General features: G+C 52.3%; 1 protein-coding gene across 1 annotated transcript in view; it reads right to left on the bottom strand.

Annotated features, from left to right (window-relative positions):
* LOC147106513 (myosin-binding protein C, cardiac-type-like) overlaps positions 1–18362 on the bottom strand; it is a 54001-nt gene extending 35639 nt beyond the window's left edge. Inside the window, exons 1-2 of the mRNA XM_086007472.1 lie at positions 18256–18362; positions 12646–12912 (exon numbers count right to left, since the gene is read on the bottom strand). Coding sequence (XP_085863598.1) covers positions 12646–12912; positions 18256–18280 — 292 coding nt within the window. The 5' untranslated portion in view covers positions 18281–18362. The remainder of the gene's footprint in view (positions 1–12645; positions 12913–18255) is intronic.
* Positions 18363–19398: the final 1036 nt, after the last annotated feature.

Here is a 19398-nt window from a genome sequence, read left to right as displayed (position 1 = left end):
GGGGGCTATAGGGGGGGAGGAGCTAAACATGCTCAAAATCACTAAGGAAGTGGTACTTGGTAAAATAATGGGACTGAAGGCGGATAAATCACCTGGACCGGATGGCTTACATCCTAGGGTCTTGAGGGAAGTGGCGGTAGGGATTGTGGATGCATTGGTAATAATTTTCCAAAACTCCCTGGACTCGGCAAAGGTCCCGGCAGACTGGAAAACTGCTAATGTAACACCCTTATTTAAAAAGGGCAGTAAATTTTGGAGTCCATTATTAAGGAGACAGTAACAGGACATTTGGATAATCATATTTTAATAGGACAAAGTCAGCATGGTTTTATGAAGGGGAAGTCATGTTTGACAAATTTGCTGGAGTTCTTTGAGGAAGTAACATATAGGGTGGATAAAGGGGAACCAGTGGACGTAGTGTATTTAGACTTCCAAAAGGCATTTGACAAGGTGCCACACAAAAGATTATTGCTTAAGATAAAAAATCACGGGATTGGGGGTAATATTCTGGCATGGATAGAGGATTGGCTATCTAACAGAAGGCAGAGAGTTGGGATAAATGGTTCATTCTCGGACTGGCAATCAGTAACTAGTGGTGTTCCACAGGGGTCAGTGCTGGGTCCCCAACTCTTTACAATCTATATTAATGATTTGGAGGAGGGGACCGAGTGTAACATATCAAAGTTTGCAGATGATACTAAGATGGGGGGGAAAGTAGTGAGTGAGGAGGACATAAAAAACCTGCAAGGGGACATAGACAGGCTAAGTAAGTGGGCAGAGATTTGGCAGATGGAATACAATACTGGAAAGTGTGAGGTTATGCACTTTGGCAGGAAAAATCGTAGAGCAATTTATTATCTTAATGGCAAGAAACTGGAAAGTACTGAAGTACAAAGGGATCTGGGGGTCCTGGTGCACGAAACTCAAAAGGTTAGTATACAGGTGCAGCAAGTGATTAAGAAGGCCAATGGAATGTTGGCTTTCATTGCTAGGGGGATAGAATATAAAAATAGGGAGGTATTGCTTCAGTTGTACACGGTATTGGTGAGACCGCACCTGGAATACAGCATACAGTTTTGGTGTCCATACTTAAGAAAAGACATACTTGCTCTCGAGTCAGTACAAAGAAGGTTCACTCAGTTAATCCCGGGGATGAGGGGATGGACATATGAGGAGAGGTTGAGTAGATTGGGCCTCTACTCATTGGAGTTCAGAAGAGTGAGAGGCGATCTTATTGAATCATATAAGATTGTGAAGGGGTTGGATCGGGTGGATGCGGGGAGAATGTTCCCGATGATGGGTGAAACTAGAACTAGGGGGCATAGTCTTAGAATAAGGGGCTGCTCTTTCAAAACTGAGATGAGGAGGAACTACTTCATTCAGAGGGTGGTAGGTCCATGGAATATGCTGCCCCAAAAAGCTGTAGAAGCTACATCATTACATAAATTTAAAACAGAAATAGACAGTTTCCTAGAAGTAAAGGGAATTAAGGGTTACGGGGAGCGGGCAGGAATTTTGACATGAGTCTAGGTTCGGATCGGTCATGGCCCTGTGGGTAGCGGAGCGGGCCCAGGGGCCGTGTAGCCTGATCCTGCTCCTATTTCATGTGTCTAATTCTGTTAGATTCAGGAGATGGTTCTGTGATAGTAGATTGGCGGTTAGGATCAGATCAGCCATGATCTTATTGAATGGCGGAGCAGGCTCGAGGGGCCAATTGACCTACTCCTGCTCCTATTTCTTATGTTCTTATGCTCTTATTGCATCTATAACATGCCTTTACATGCTCACGTTGTGGCTTCTGACGCATATTTAACTTGTGCACAACAACCTGAACTGCAACTTGCTTTGTAGTAGCCCAGCCTGAACCTTGTATTTCTTTTACATCTCGGTTTGCTGTCTCAATGGCTTGAGCAAGTTCCAACGCTTTTTCATACGTAAGCCCAGTCTCAGACAATAATCTCCGCTGCATTCGATCATCCATTATCCCGCAAACTAGCCTATCTCTCAGCATGTCTTTCAGGTTGTTGCCGTAATTGCAATCGTGTGCCAATTTCCTCAACACCGCTACATAATCCAATACAGTCTCCCGGTTTTCTGTTCAATCTCACTTGGTCTGGGATTGAAATGGTCCTTTAGCAAGGCCACTAAATCAGCAAATGATCTGTATCCAGGCTTTTCAGGGCTGCATAAGTTTCTCATTAAACTACACATCTGACTTCCCACGGAAGTGAGCAAAATAGCTCTCCTTTTTCCGACATCAATTATATCATTTACTTCAAAGAAATGCATCAGCAACTCGCAGTACTCATCCCAGGTCTGCGTCTGAACATGAAAAGCAGAGATCTTTCTGACCATAGCAGCCGTGATCCTCTATTCAGTGCTCTTTTTTGTTTCTTCTTCAAGATGTGATCTGTATATCCTCGTCGCCAATATGTGATATCCGAGTGGTAAGGTCAGAAACTGAGTGAAGTGAGATATTAAGCACAAAACCCAACTGTTTATTTACCCGGTGTAGCAGAGAAACATCTCTTACAGGCTGCAGGCAAGACACACAATTCTTACTGCACAATGGCAAGATGGAGGATTCACCTCTGAGTCATACCCATAATGCAATGCCACATTACCATATAAACTGGTGTACCAGGACATTGAATACATGACCCAATACCTTAAAAACTGGTAAATGTGAACCCTTCATATTTGGCTCCATCTGGTGGATAACTTAAACATTACATCCCAGATTATGATAGATACAGACTAAAGCTACCTCTACATTTCCTTCAAACACTCCCAGAACAGGTACAGCAAGGGTTTAGATACAGAGTAAAGCACCCTCTGGACTGTCCATCAAACAATCCCAGGGCAGGTACAGCACGGGTTAGTTACAGAATAAAGTTCCCTCTACACTGTCCCATCAAACACTCCCAGGGCAGGTATAGCAAGGGTTAGATACAGCATAAAGTTCCCTCCACACTGTCCCATCAAATACTCCCGGGGCAGGTACAGCAAGGGTTAGATACAGAATAAATTTCCCTGTAAACTGTCCCATGAAATACTCCCAGGGCAGGTACAGCACGGGTTAGATACAGAGTACAGCTCCCTCTACACTGTTCCATCAAACACTCCCAGGGCAGGGACAGCACGGGTTAGATACAGAGTAAAGCTCCCTCTACACTGTCCCATCAAATACTCCCAGGACTGGTACAGCATGGGTTTAGATACAGAGTAAAGCTCCCTCTACACTGTCCCATCAAACAATCCCAGGTCAGATATAGCATGTGTTAGATATGGCCTAAATCTCCCTCTACACTCTCTGATCAAACACTCCCAGGGCAGGAACAGCACGGGCTAGATAGAGAGTAAAGCTCCCTCTGCACTGTCCCATGAAACACTCCCAGGACAGGTACAGCGCGGGTAAGATATGGGGTAAAGCTCCCTCTACACTCTGCCAACCAACTCTCCCAGGACAGGTACAGCATGGGTTAGATGTAAAGTAAAGGTCCCTCTACACTGTCCCTTCAAACACTCCCAGAACATGTACAGCATGTGTTAGATAGAGAGTAAAGCTCCCTCTACACTGTCCCATCAACACTCCCAGGGCAGATACAGCACGCTTTAGATACAGACTAAAGCTAACTCTACACTGTCCCATGAAACACTCCCAGGGCAGGAACAGCTTGTGTTTGATACAGAGTAAAGCTCCTTCTACACTCTCCCATCAAACACTCCCAGGGCAGGTACAGCTTGTGTTTGATACAGAGTAAAGCTCCCTCTACACTCTCCCATCAAACACTCCCAGGGCAGGTACAGCACGGGTTAGATACAGAGTAAAGCTCCCTCTACACTCTCCCATCGACGACTCCCAGGGCAGATACAGCACAGCTTAAATACAGAGTAAATCTACCTCTACACTGTCCCATCAAACACTCCCGGGGCAGGTACAGCACGGGTTAGATACAGAGTAAAGCTCCCTCTACACTCTCCCATCGACGACTCCCAGGGCAGGTACAGCACAGCTTAAATACAGAGTAAATCTACCTCTACACTTTCCCATAAAACACTCCCAGGGCAAGTACAGCACGGGTTAGATGCAGACTAAAGCTCCCTCTAAACTGTCCCATCAAACTCGCCCAGGAAAGGTACGCCACGGGTTAAATACAGAGTAAATCTCCCTCTACACTGTCCCATCAAACCATCCCAGGACAGGTACAGCATGGATTTAGATACAGAGTAAAGCTCCCTCTACACTGTCCCATCAAACAATCCCAGGTCAGATATAGCATGTGTTAGATATGGCCTAAATCTCCCTCTACACTCTCCGCTCAAACAATCCCAGGGCAGGAACAGCACGGGTTAGATACAGAGTGAAGCTCCCTCTACACTGTCCCATCAAACGTTCCCAGGAGAGGTACACCACGGGTTAAATACAGAGTAAATCTCCCTCTACACTGTCCCATCAAACACTCCCAGGGCAGGTACAGCACGGTTTAGATACAGAGTAAAGCTCCCTCTACACTGTCCCATCAAACACTCCCAGGGCAGGTACAGCACGGTTTAGATACAGAGTAAAGCTCCCTCTACACTGTCCCATCAAACACTCCCAGGACAGGTACAGCACAGGTTAGATACAGAGGAACGCTCCCTCTACACTGTCTCATCAAACACTCCCAAACAGGCACAGCACGGGTTAGATATGGGGTAAAGCTCCCTCTACACTGTCCCATCAAACACTCCCAGGGCAGGTACAGCATGGATTTGATACAGAGTAAAGCTCCCTCTACATTTTGCCATCAAACACTCCCAGGGCAGGTACAGCACGGTTTAGATACAGAGTAAAGCTCCCTATACACGGTCCCATCAAACACTCCCAGGACAGGTACAACATGGGTTAGATACAGAGGAAAGCTCCCTCTACACTCTCTCATGAAACACTCCCAGGACTGTGGTGTATGTGCCTTTAAGAGCCCCTGTGTACTGTAATGCCGGTAGTGGCCACTCGGGCTATATAAGCCTGTATAGTGCCTTGTATCTGTTAGTTCACCTCCAGACTTTGTTCAGTAAACACCTGTTAAACCAACTCCTGCATTCCGTGTCTCCATTAACACACGGATACAACAGTGGCGACAAATTGGAAACGGACTTACCTGCAATTCGGCAGCACCTCAAGGAGATCGATTCCTCAGACGAAGGTCGAAGAAAAAAAAAAAGAAATAACTGTGGTTTCACGAGCTAGCCGGGCTGGTAGCAGGTACTGCAATAATCCTTCCTGGGCGGCGGGCTGGGGCTCGATCGGCTGGCTCTGCAGCGGGGCCGAGCAGCGAAGGTGGAGGCAAACAGAGATGGAGGGTGGAGCACTCGGGAGACGGCCAGCGCTGCAAAGCAGGTCGGCGTTCGGACCAAGCAGAGGGAGGGAAAAGTCCCAGAGAGTCCGGCGGGAACGAGTCTCCAACTATTAAAAATATCTGTATAAATAAAAACCGTGGAGAACAGCGTTGTCAGCAGTGGCAGCGGTGGGAAAGCACGGGAGGCGCCATTTTTTCTCGGCAGGGAAGAAAGGAAAGCGCGGGAGGCGCCATTTTTTTTCAGGATGCCTAAGACTGGCAATATTACTGCTTTCAATAGTGATGTAGAGGATTGGACTACATATGTGGAAAGAGTGGAGGTATATTGCACAACGAATGAAATAGAGGATGATAAAAAGGCATCGGTACTTCTAAATCTAATGGGCGCAAGGACATACGGGCTGTTACGAAACTTAATCACTCCAGCCAAACCGATGGACAAGAATTTTAAAGAGATTGTTGATACCCTACAGGAGCACTTAAACCCAACACCGCTGCTGATAGCGGAACGATTCAAATTCTTCAGGAGGAATCAGCACAAGAATGAAAGTAACGCTGATTACCTCACCGAATTAAGAAAGCTGTCAAAGCACTGCCAATTCGGGGCAGGACTGGCAGATTCTCTTCGAGACAAATTCGTCTGCGGTCTCCTAAGTGAAGGAACACAGAAAAGGCTACTTTCTGAGAAAGATTTAACACTGGACAAGGCTTTCAGTGTGGCTGTATCATACGAAGCAGCAGCAAGAGGAGCTGCAGAGATACAGCAAAAGCCACAGGACTTCAGCACCCATGAAATGACACAGGGTTTCGAGAGATGTTATCGCTGCAGCAGATCCACCCATGACCAGAGGGACTGCTGGTTCAAGGACAAAGCATGCAGGCAATGCGGAAAGATGGGACACATTGCACGTGTATGCCGATCTGGAAACAAAAAATCCACTGACAGAAAAAAAATCAATAAGGAAAAGTACAGAAAGGTACAAATGATGACGGACAGTAGCTCCGAAGACCAGAAGAGCGATAGTGACTCCGGAAACAAGAGACTAAGCTGTCTCAAATTACATAATGTAATTGCCAAAGAAGATTACCAGGCCATTTGGGTTACCCTCATGATAGCGGGGTCCCCAGTTAAAATGGAGCTAGATACAGGATCAGCTCTGACCGTCATAAGTCGACGGGATTACGAGCGGCTATTTCCGCATATACCTTTGAAAGACACATCCATTATCTTGAAAACATATACGGGGCAGAAAGTATACCCCAGAGGGAAAATAAGGGTGCCTGTTGTATACAACAGCAAGGAAATACAGAAGTTGTATTTATATGTTCTGCAAGATGGTGGTCCACCGCTGTTGCGACGTGAATGGATCAGGAAGATACGTTTAGATTGGCACTCCATTCAGGCACTGGCGGTGACCAGTAAGAAAAAAAGTGATGATGACGTCATACCTGAACGATTAAAAGACATCTTGGCCAACGCCAAAGAAGTGTTTCAACAGGAACTAGGAACCTTGAAAGGCGTCACCGCCTCAATAAAAGTGGAAGATGCGGCAATTCCCAAGTTTTTTAAGGCAAGGCCGGTGCCATACGCAATTCGTCCAGCAGTCGAGGCAGAGCTGGAGAATTTGGAAAAGGCAGGCGTATTATCCAAGATAGATTGGAGCGAGTGGGCAACACCCATCGTCCCGGTCATGAAGAAAACGTTGAATAATAATAAAGCTGAAGAACAGAGAAAAATTTGCATCTGTGGGGACTTCAAGGTGACTGTAATCCCGGTCCTTCACACGGTACAGTATCCTCTTCCGAGGATAGAAGATATTTTCGCCTCACTATCCGGAGGGAAACGTTTCACCAAAATTGACTTGGCACAGGCATATCTACAGATGGAGGTTGAAGAGGCCTCTAAAAAGTATCTCACGATAAACGCACACAAAGGCCTGTACCAGTACAATGGACTGGTTTTCGGAGTAGCATCAGCTCCAGCTATCTGGCAAAGAGCTATGGAGCAAGTCCTCCAAGGGATTCCGGGGACTCAATGCTACCTAGACGACATCCTTGTAACAGGAGAAAACGACAATGAGCACCTTGCCAATTTGGAGCAGGTGCTCACTAGGCTGAGAGAACGGGGCCTACGAGCAAATTGCCCCAAGTGCAAATTTTTCCAGAAACAAATATCATATTGTAGCCACATAATTAACGAAGAAGGGTTGAATAAGTCACCTGAAAAAATTGAAGCGGTCATAAAAGCCCCAGCACCTGAAAATGTCTCACAATTAAGGTCATTCCTGGGATTGATAAATTACTATCATAAATTTTTACCGAACTTGTCAACTGTTCTGCACCCTCTTAACGAACTGCTACAAACGGGAGTAAATTGGAAATGGAGCAAAGACTGTAAACGTGCCTTCCATAAATGCAAAGGCTTGATCACGTCCAAGGAAGTTTTGGCTCATTACAACCCATCACTGCCAATCAGACTGGCATGCGATGCATCCCATTACGGCTTAGGAGCATATTATCGCATAGATTCCCTGATGGCTTGGAGCGGCCGATAGCTTTTGCGTCACGCTCATTGAACTCAGCTGAGCGTAACTATGCCCAGATCGACAGGGAAGCACTCAGCCTGGTATGGGGAGTGAAGAAATTCAACCATTACCTACACGGACAAAAATTTACCTTGTTGACTGACCATCAACCCCTCGTCTCCATATTCAACCCTAAAAAGGGCGTTCCCATTATGACAGCGCAAAGGCTACAGAGGTGGTCCCTTTTCCTAGGGGCACACCAATATGACATAGAATACAAAGGATCAAAACAGCATGGAAATGCTGATGGTTTATCGCATCTACCGTTGCCAACGGTAGAAGAGGCACCTACAGTGGACCCAGTGGAGATGTTCCACTCAACCATAGTGGAATGTCTACCAGTAACAAATTCTACCATTGAAAAGGAAACGAGAAATGACCCGACTCTCTCACAAGTCTACGATTTAATGGTGAAGGGATGGCCAGCACATGGTGAACCACTGTTGCCAGCATTCTCGCAAAGAAAAGAACAGCTGTCAGTGTGCCGAGGAACCTTGATGTGTGGATCCAGAGTGGTGATTCCACCCAAACTCCAGGATAAAGTGCTAAAGGAGCTTCACGAGGGGCTTCTGGGTGGAGTGAAAATGAAGAACCTAGCCAGGGCGTTTGTATGGTGGCCAGGTATCGATGGAGACATCGAAGAAATGACCAAGGGCTGCCTAGGATGCCAGAAGGTCCAAAATGCCCCACCACAAGCCCCTCTACATCCATGGGAGTGGCCCTCATCTCCATGGCAAAGGGTACACATCGACTTTGCTGGTCCATTTATGGACTCAATGTTCTTAATCGCGGTTGATGCACACTCCAAGTGGCCGGAGGTAATAAAGATGTCCTCCACCACCACGGAAAAAACCATCACAGTATTAAGGACCATATTTGCCAGGAATGGGCTGCCTGAACAGATCTGTTCTGATAATGGACCGCAATTTGTGTCCGAAGAATTCAGGAAGTTCATAAAAAACAATGGGGTTAAGCACTACACGTCCGCCCCATACCATCCCGCCACCAATGGATTAGCTGAAAGGTTTGTCCAGACCTTCAAGAAGGCCATAAAGGCCATGGGTAATGAAGACATAAATCTACAGCATAAGGTAGATAACTTCTTGTTTGCATACAGGAATGCAACACATGTGGTTACAAACCAAACTCCCGCCATGATGTTTTTCAATAGAAGACTAAGATGCCGGCTGGATTTGATCAAGCCAAACATCAGAAGGGACGTAGAGAACCGGCAATTTCAAGGCATGAATGAAAGGCCAACTAGAACCTTCCAGATAGGTCAACAAGTTTTGGCCCGGGACTACCGTACCGAGAAATGGCAGCCTGGAACTATTTGCACATGACTAGGACTGCTGATGTATACCGTGGACATTGGAGAAAGCATAATAAGGCGCCATGCTGACCAGATCATAGAGTCATCCAAAAAGGGACAACCTACACCACAACTCTATACGCCTAATGATGAAGCAGAGATACCCATAGTATCTACCTCCGATCCGGTGATACTGGAACCAGATGAACCCGACACTGGCATTCAAGCCGAATCGACCTTGCCAAAAGAACCTACTACACCACCGAAAACTACTACACCACCGAGGCGTTATCCGGACCGAGTCAGGAAGCCTCCAGAGAGACTGACTTATAATTGATTAACTGCAGCAAATGTGTAGATTATTGTTCTTGTAAACATGTTAATTAATGATTACTTAAAATATTATGTACTGGTTGTCTAAAAGGGGAGGAATTGTGGTGTATGTGCCTTTAAGAGCCCCTGTGTACTGTAATGTCGGTAGTGGCCACTCGGGCTATATAAGCCTGTATAGTGTCTTGTATCTGTTAGTTCACCTCCAGACTTTGTTCAGTAAACACCTGTTAAACTAACTCCTGCATTCTGTGTCTCCATTAACACACAGATACAACAAGGACAGTTACAGCACGGGTTAGATATGGGGTAAAGCTCCCTCTACACTGTCCCATCCAACACTCCCAGGACAGGTTCATCATTGATTAGATACAGAGTAAGTCTCCCTCTACACTGTCCCATCAAACACTCCGAGGACAGGTACAGCATGGGTTAGATACAGAGTAAAGCTCCCTCTACACTGTCCCATCAAACACTCCCAGGGCAGGTACAGCACGGTTTAGATACAGAGTAAAGCTTCCTCTACACTGTCCCATCAAACACTCCCAGGGCAGGTACAGCATGGTTTAGATACAGAGTAAAGCTCCCTCTACACGGTCCCATCAAACACTCCCAGGACAGGTACAGCACAGGTTAGATACAGAGGAACGCTCCCTCTACACTGTCTCATCAAACACATTCCCAGGACAGGTTCATCATTGATTAGATACAGAGTAAAGCTCCCTCTACACTGTCCCATCAAACACTCCCAGGACAATACAGCATGGGTTAGATACAGAGTAAAGCTCCCTCTACACTGTCCCATCGAACCATCCCAGGACAATACAGCATGGGTTAGATACAGAGTAAAGCTCCCTCTACACTGTCTCATCAAACACTCCCAGGACAGGCACAGCACGGGTTAGATATGGGGTAAAGCTCCCTCTACACTGCCCCATCAAACACTCCCAGGGCAGGTACAGCATGGATTTGATACAGAGTAAAGCTCCCTCTACGTTTTCCCATCAAACACTCCGAGGGCAGGTACAACACGGGTTAGATACAGAGGAAAGCTCCCTCTACACTCTCTCATCAAACACTCCCAGGACAGGCACAGCACGGGTTAGATATGGGGTAAAGCTCCCTCTACACTGCCCCATCAAACACTTCCAGGGCAGGTACAGCATGGATTTGATACAGAGTAAAGCTCCCTCTACGTTTTCCCATCAAACACTCCGAGGGCAGGTACAACACGGGTTAGATACAGAGGAAAGCTCCCTCTACACTCTCTCATCAAACACTCCCAGGACAGTTACAGCACGGGTTAGATATGGGGTAAAGCTCCCTCTACACTATCCCATGCAACACTCCCAGGACAGGTTCATCATTGATTAGATACAGAGTAAAGCTCCCTCTACACTGTCCCATCAAACACTCCCAGGACAGGTACAGCATGGGTTAGATACAGAGTAAAGCTCCCTCTACACTGTCCCATCAAACACTCCCAGGGCATGTACAGCATGGGTTAGATACAGAGTAAAGATCCCTCTACACTGTCCCATCGAACCATCCCAGGACAATACAGCATTGGTTAGATACAGAGTAAAGCTCCCTCTACACTGTCCCATCAAAAACTCCCAGGGCAGGTACAGCACGGGTTTGATACAGAGTAAAGCTCCCTCGACACTGTCCCATCAAACACTCCCAGGGCAGGTACAGCATGGATTTGATACAGAGTAAAGCTCCCTCTACGTTTTCCCATCAAACACTCCGAGGGCAGGTACAACACGGGTTAGATACAGAGTAAAGCTCCCTCTACACTGTCCCATCAAACACTCCCAGGACAATACAGCATGGGTTAGATACAGAGTAAAGCTCCCTCTACGCTGTCCCATCGAACCATCCCAGGACAATACAGCATGGGTTAGATACAGAGTAAAGCTCCCTCTACACTGTCTCATCAAACACGGTGGCATAGTGGTTAGCACTGTTGCCTCACAGCGCCAGGGACCCGGGTTCGAATCCGGCCTCGGGCGACTGTCTGTGTGGAGTTTGCACATTCTCCCCGTGTTTGCGTGGGTTTCCTCCGGGTGCTCCGGTTTCCTCCCACAGTCCAAAGATGTGCAGGTTAGGTTGATTGGCTATGATAAATTGACCCTTAGTGTTAGGGGGATTAAAATATGTGGGGTTACGGGGATAGGGTGTGATATGTGTTGGTGTAGGGGTTACGGGGATCGGGTGGGAAATATGTGTCGGTGCAGGCTCGATGGGCCGAAATGGCCTCTATCTGCACTGTGGGGTTTCTGTGATTCTGTGAAACACTCCCAGGACAGGCACAGCACGGGTTTGATACAGAGTAAAGCTCCCACTACAATTTCCCATCAAACACTGCAAGGGCAGGTATAGCACGGGTTAGATACAGAGTAAAGCTCCCTCGACACTGTCTCATCAAACACTCCCAGGACAGGTATAGCATGGGTTAAATATGGGGTAACGCTCCCTCTACAATGTCCCATCCAACACGCCCGGGGCAGGTACAGCATGGGGTTAAATACAGAGTAAAGCTCCCTCCACACTGTCCCATCAAACCAACCCAGGACATGCACAATCACATATAGGCCAGATCGGGTAAGTATGGCTCCCTTCCATCCCAAAAAGACATCACTGATCTAGTTGGATTTTTATGAGAATCCGACAGATTAATGGTCACTTTTACTGATCCCAGTTCTTTCTTTCCAGATTATTTTTGAATTCAGATTTTTAAACTTCTATGTTGGGATTTGAAGTCCCATTCTCCCATTAGTCCACTAACATAGCCAGTACCCTGGGAAGTGTCCCATACCCACTCCCAGTGGGGATCTCTGAGCTATTAAACACAGGAAACATCCCTTCTATCAGTGTGGGCTGGATTTGATCTGAAATGGCAGAGGTGAAATGGCAGAGGTGAAATGGCAGAGGTGAAATGCCATGGTGCAACCCAGAGTCCCAGCAGTCTCAGCAGGAGGAACATGTCTCTCTCGTTCCCTCAGAACATTGACCCCTTGCGATTCGATTAATCCCCCACCGTCTGCCGTCTCCAGTACACGCTGGCACTGACCTGCCTCTTCGATCTTCAGCTCAAATTTGACCTTTGAACTTCCCGCAATGATGGCATAGACCTTGTCGTCGAGGCTGGAGACATTATGGATGGTCAAGGTGTGCCCGATCCCCTCCGTGGTGATGGTTATTCGATCACTGGCCACCATGTCCACACCGTCCCGCTGCCACTTCACCTTCACCGCTGCCTTCTCCGTCTCCGCTGTGAACTTGGCATCGCTGCCCACCCTCACCACAGCGCTCCGCGGCTTCTTAATGAAGGAGGAACCTGCGGAGAGGCGGATACAGGAAGAGCTCATCCTCATGCATACATCTCATCAACCAGACCCCCCACACTCACCACCCGCACTCACCACCCGCACTCACCACCCGCACTCACCACCCGCACTCACCACCCGCACTCACCACCCGCACTCACCACCCGCACTCACCACCCGCACTCACCCGCCCCGCACTCACCCCCCCCGCACTCACCCCCCCCGCACTCACCACCCGCACTCACCACCCGCACTCACCACCCGCACTCACCCGCCCCACACTCACCCCCCCCCGCACTCACCCCCCGCACACTCAAACCCCCCACACACAAACCCCCCCACTCACCCCCACACACTCAAACCCCCCCACACTCACCCCCACACACTCACCACCCGCACTCACCCGCCCCACACTCACCCCCCCCGCACTCACCCCCCGCACACTCAAACCCCCCACACACAAACCCCCCCACTCACCCCCACACACTCAAACCCCCCCACACACTCACCACCCGCACTCACCCGCCCCACACTCACCCCCCCCACACTCACCCCCACCACTCAAACCCCCCCACACTCAAACCCCCCCACACTCAAACCCCCCCACACTCAAACCCCCCCACACTCAAACCCCCCCACACACTCACCACCCGCACTCACCCGCCCCGCACTCACCACCCGCACTCACCCGCCCCACACTCACCCCCCCACACTCACCCCCACCACTCAACCCCCACCACTCAACCCCCCCACACTCACCCCCCCACCACTCAACCAACCCACACTCACCCCCCCACACTCACCCCCCCACACTAACCCCCCCACACTCAAACCCCCAACACTCAACCCTCCCACACTCAACCCCCCCACACTCAACCCCCCCACACTCAACCCCCCCACACTCAACCCCCCCACACTCACCCCTCCCACACTCACACCCCCCCCACTCACCCCCCCACACTCACCCCCCACACTCAACCCACCCACACTCAACCCCCCCACACTCACCCCCACCACATTCACCCCTTGACATTCACCACCCCTGGATGGACAGACTCCGGGTGTCGTGGGTATGGATGGACAGACTCCGGGTGTCCCGGGTCTGGATGGACAGACTCCTGGTGTCCCGGGTCTGGATGGACAGACTCCGGGTGTCCCGGGTCTGGATGGACAGACTCCGGGTGTCCCGGGTCTGGATGGACAGACTCCGGGTGTCCCGGGTCTGGATGGACAGACTCCGGGTGTCCCGGGTCTGGATGGGCAGGCTCCGGGTGTCCCGGGTCTGGATGGACAGATTACGGGTGTCCCGGGTCTGGATGGACAGACTCTGGGTGTCCCGGGTCTGGATGGACAGACTCCTGGTGTCCTGGGTCTGGATGGACAGACTCCGGGTGTCCCTGGTCTGAATGGACAGACTCTGGGTGTCCTGGGTCTGGATGGACAGACTCCGGGTGTCCCGGGTCTGGATGGACAGACTCCGGGTGTCCCGGGTTTGGATGGACAGACTCCTGGTGTCCCGGGTCTGGATGGACAGACTCCTGGTGTCCCGGGTCTGGATGGATTGACTCCTGGTGTCCTGGGTCTGGATGGACAGACTCCGGGTGTCCTGGGTCTGGATGGACAGACCCCGGGTGTCCCTGGTCTGGATGGACAGACTCCGGGTGTCCCAGGTCTGGATGGACAGACTCCGGCTGTACCGGGTCTGGATGGACAGACTCCGGGTGTCCCAGGTCTGGATGGACAGACTCCGGGTGTCCTGGGTCTGGATGGACAGACTCCTGGTGTCCCGGGTCTGGATGGACAGACTCCTGGTGTCCCAGGTCTGGATGGACAGTCTCCGGGGGTCCCGGATCTGGATGGACAGACTCCGGGTGTCCCAGGTCTGGATGGACAGACTCTGGCTGTACCGGGTCTGGATGGACAGACTCCGGGTGTCCTGGGTCTGGATGGACAGACTCCTGGTGTCCCGGGTCTGGATGGACAGACTCCTGGTGTCCCAGGTCTGGATGGACAGTCTCCGGGGGTCCCGGATCTGGATGGACAGACTCCGCGTGTCCCGGGTCTGGATGGACAGACTCCGGGTTTCCGGGGTCTGGATGGGCAGGCTCCGGGTGTCCCGGGTCTGGATGGACAGATTACGGGTGTCCCGGGCCTGGATGGACAGACTCCGGGTGTCCCGGGTCTGGATGGACAGACTCTGGGTGTCCCGGGTCTGGATGGACAGACTCTGGGTGTCCCGGGTCTGGATCGACAGACTCCGGGTGTCCCGGGTCTGGATGGACAGATTACGGGTGTCCCGGGCCTGGATGGACAGACTCCGGGTGTCCTGGGTCTGGATGGACAGACTCCGGGTGTCCCTGGTCTGAATGGACAGACTCTGGGTGTCCTGGGTCTGGATGGACAGACTCCGGGTGTCCCGGGTCTGGATGGACAGACTCCGGGTGTCCCGGGTTTGGATGGACAGACTCCTGGTGTCCCGGGTCTGGATGGACAGACTCCTGGTGTCCCGGGTTTGGATGGACAGACTCCTGGTGTCCCGGGTCTGGATGAGCAGACTCCTGGTGTCCCGGGTCTGGATGGACAGACTCTTGGTGTCCCGGGTCTGGATGGACAGACTCCGGGGGTCCCGGGTCTGGATGGACAGACTCCTGGTGTCCCGGATCTGGATGGACAGACTCCGGGTGTCCCGGGTTTGGATGGACAGACTCCTGGTGTCCCGGGTCTGGATGGACAGACTCCTGGTGTCCCAGGTCTGGATGGACAGACTCCGGGTGTCCCGGGTCTGGATGAGCAGACTCCTGGTGTCCCGGGTCTGGATGGACAGACTCTTGGTGTCCCGGGTCTGGATGGACAGACTCCGGGGGTCCCGGGTCTGGATGGACAGACTCCTGGTGTCCCGGATCTGGATGGACAGACTCCGGGAGTCCTGGCTCTGGATGGACAGACTCCTGGTGTCCCGGGTCTGGATGGACTGACTCCTGGTGTCCTGGGTCTGGATGGACAGACTCCGGGTGTCCCGGGTCTGGATGGACAGACCCCGGGTGTCCCGGGTCTGGATGGACAGACTCCGGGTGTCCCAGGTCTGGATGGACAGACTCCGGGTGTCCCAGGTCTGGATGGACAGACTCGGGGGAAACGCTAGTTTTTTGTACACTGATACTGATTTGATTGTAATGCTGACGGGATTGAATTGCTGGACATTGTCCGCTCTGGTGTGTCCGCGGGAGGGGAGCAGCCCGAGCTAGAAGCTTTTGAAGGCTGAGATACTTCATGCCAGGTGCCCTTGGGAATGTGGAGCCTGTGACATCCAGCTGTCCTTGAGGAATGCGGTGCTGGTGCTCCCTGGAATAGGGCGAGGGCCAGGCAGGAGTTGGACAGGGTCAGCGCTTGATGTCCTTCAGGGAACAGGGGCTTCCTGGCGAAGGAAGCTGTGGGTAGTGCGAGGACTTGTCGGAGACTGGGCTGAGGGTTTCTGGATCGGGACTGGCCGCTGCTCAGCTGTAGTCTGCGAGCTCAGGGCTACAGGTTCACTGATCCACACACCAGACGGCAGGACACTGCAATGACAAGAGGCAGTGCGACTCTCGATGGTTTACAAGGACCTCTGTGTAAAAGAACCAGGTCTTGGGCTGAAATCTTGGGACTTCCATCTGGGGAGATCACTGCCCGTGTCAGCCCCGCCAGCCTGTGTCTGGTCCCCACACAGAGGGCTAGCTCCCTCTGCTGCCGATGCCCTCTCCCTCTCCGCGGGACACTGAGCCCCTCCCCGGGACACTGACCCACCCCGGGACACTGACCCTCTCCCCGGGTCCCGGGACACTGACCCTCTCCCCGGGACACTGACCCTCTCCCCGGGTCCCGGGACACTGACCCTCTCCCCGGGACACTGACCCTCTCCCCGAGTCCCGGGACACTGACCCTCTCCCCGGGACACTGACCCTCTCCCCGAGTCCCGGGACACTGACCCTCTCCCCGGGACACTGACCCTCTCCCCGGGTCCCAGGACACTGACCCTCTCCCCGGGTCCCGGGACACTGACCCTCTCCCCGGGTCCCGGGACACTGACCCTCTCCCCGGGTCCCAGGACACTGACCCTCTCCCCGGGTCCCAGGACACTGACCCTCTCCCCGGGACACTGACCCTCTCCCCGAGTCCCGGGACACTGACCCTCTCCCCGAGTCCCGGGACACTGACCCTCTCCCCGGGACACTGACCCTCTCCCCGAGTCCCGGGACACTGACCCTCTCCCCGGGACACTGACCCTCTCCCCGGGACACTGACCCTCTCCCCGAGTCCCGGGACACTGACCCTCTCCCCGGGACACTGACCCTCTCCCCGAGTCCCGGGACACTGACCCTCTCCCCGGGACACTGACCCTCTCCCCGGGTCCCAGGACACTGACCCTCTCCCCGGGTCCCGGGACACTGACCCTCTCCCCGGGTCCCGGGACACTGACCCTCTCCCCGGGTCCCAGGACACTGACCCTCTCCCCGGGTCCCAGGACACTGACCCTCTCCCCGGGACACTGACCCTCTCCCCGAGTCCCGGGACACTGACCCTCTCCCCGAGTCCCGGGACACTGACCCTCTCCCCGAGTCCCGGGACACTGACCCTCTCCCCGGGACACTGACCCTCTCCCCGGAGCATTGACCCTCTCCCCGAGTCCCGGGACACTGACCCTCTCCCCGGGTCCCGGGACACTGACCCTCTCCCCGGGTCCCGGGACACTGACCCTCTCCCCGAGTCCCGGGACACTGACCCTCTCCCTGGGTCCCGGGACACTGACCCTCTCCCCGGAGCATTGACCCTCTCCCCGAGTCCCGGGACACTGACCCTCTCCCCGGGTCCCGGGACACTGACCCTCTCCCCGGGACACTGACCCTCTCCCCGGGTCCCAGGACACTGACCCTCTCCCCGGGTCCCGGGACACTGACCCTCTCCCCGGGTCCCGGGACACTGACCCTCTCCCCGGGTCCCGGGACACTGACCCTCTCCCTGGGTCCCGGGACACTGACCCTCTCCCCGGAGCATTGACCCTCTCCCCGAGTCCCGGGACACTGACCCTCTCCCCGGGTCCCGGGACACTGACCCTCTCCCCGAGTCCCGGAACACTGACCCTCTCCCCGGGTCCCGGGACACTGACCCTCTCCCCGGAGCATTGACCCTCTCCCCGAGTCCCGGGACACTGACCCTCTCCCCGGGTCCCGGGACACTGACCCTCTCCCCGGAGCATTGACCCTCTCCCCGGGTCCCGGGACACTGACCCTCTCCCCGGGTCCCGGGACACTGACCCTCTCCCCGGGTCCCGGGACACTGACCCTCCCGCCGCCCCTCTCCCTCCCTCAGTTTCTCACCTATTTTTTTCCCCGGTTCTGGCATGCTGCTCCCGGTCCTGATACTTTTTGCGCTCCCGGTCCTACTGTTCCGTTCACTCTCTCCTCTGTCCCTGAATAACCTTCAGCATCTGACTCCTGAACATTTAAAGCCTAGCGTCCCACACGTCACCGATCTGGGAGCAAACCAGAAAGAAGAGCCAAGCAGTAAACAAAGGCACAGACAGAGATATACAGACAGAGACAGACAGCCAGAGACACACAGACACACACAGGCAGAGACACACATAGAGGCACAGGCAGAGATATACAGACAGAGATATACAGACAGAGACAGACAGACAGAGACACACATAGAGGCACAGGCAGAGACACACAGACAGAGACACACAGACAGAGACACACAGACATACATAGAGGCACAGACAGACACACAGACAGAGGCACAGACAAAGACTCACAGAGACACACAGACTGATACACACACTGACTGATACACACACACTGACTGATACACACACTGACTGATAAACACACTGACTGATACACACACTGACTGACACACGCACTGTGACTGATCCCAGTTTCCATCCCCAGTCTGTACTGAGTCCCACAATCCAGGAAAGGTGTACGTTCTGTCATTATCCCAAAACTGTACATTTCCTTGAAAGATGTATCTGATTGGGAGAATTAGCACACAGTTAATAAAAACATTTTTTTTATTCGCTTATGTGATGTGGGCGTCGTTGACAAGGCCAGCATCTATTACCCATCCCTAGTTGCTCTTGTGAAGGTGGTTGTGAGCCGCCTTCTTTAACCGCTGCAGTCCGTGTGGTGAAGGTACTCCCTCAGTGCTGTTAGTGAGGGAGTTCCATGATTTTGACCCAGCAACGATGAAGGATCGGCAATATACTTCTAAGTCAGGATGGTTTGTGACTTGGAGGGGAACTTGGAGGTGGTGGTGTTCCCATGTGGGCTGCTTTGTCCTGGATGGTGACGAGCTTCTTGAGTGTTGTTGGAGCTGCACTCATCCAGGCAAGTGGAGAGTATTCCATCACACTCCTTACTTGTGCCTTGTAGATGGTGGAAAAGATTTGGGGAGTCAAGAGGTGAGACACTTGTCACAGAATACCTAGCCTCTGTCCTGCTCTTGTAGCCACAGTA

The sequence above is a fragment of the Somniosus microcephalus genome, chromosome 15, assembly GCF_052327205.1.
Source record: "Somniosus microcephalus isolate GS21.2 chromosome 15, FLI_Smic_1.0, whole genome shotgun sequence".
Taxonomy (NCBI): Eukaryota; Metazoa; Chordata; class Chondrichthyes; order Squaliformes; family Somniosidae; genus Somniosus; species Somniosus microcephalus.
This window is presented reverse-complemented; position numbering and strand designations above follow the sequence as displayed.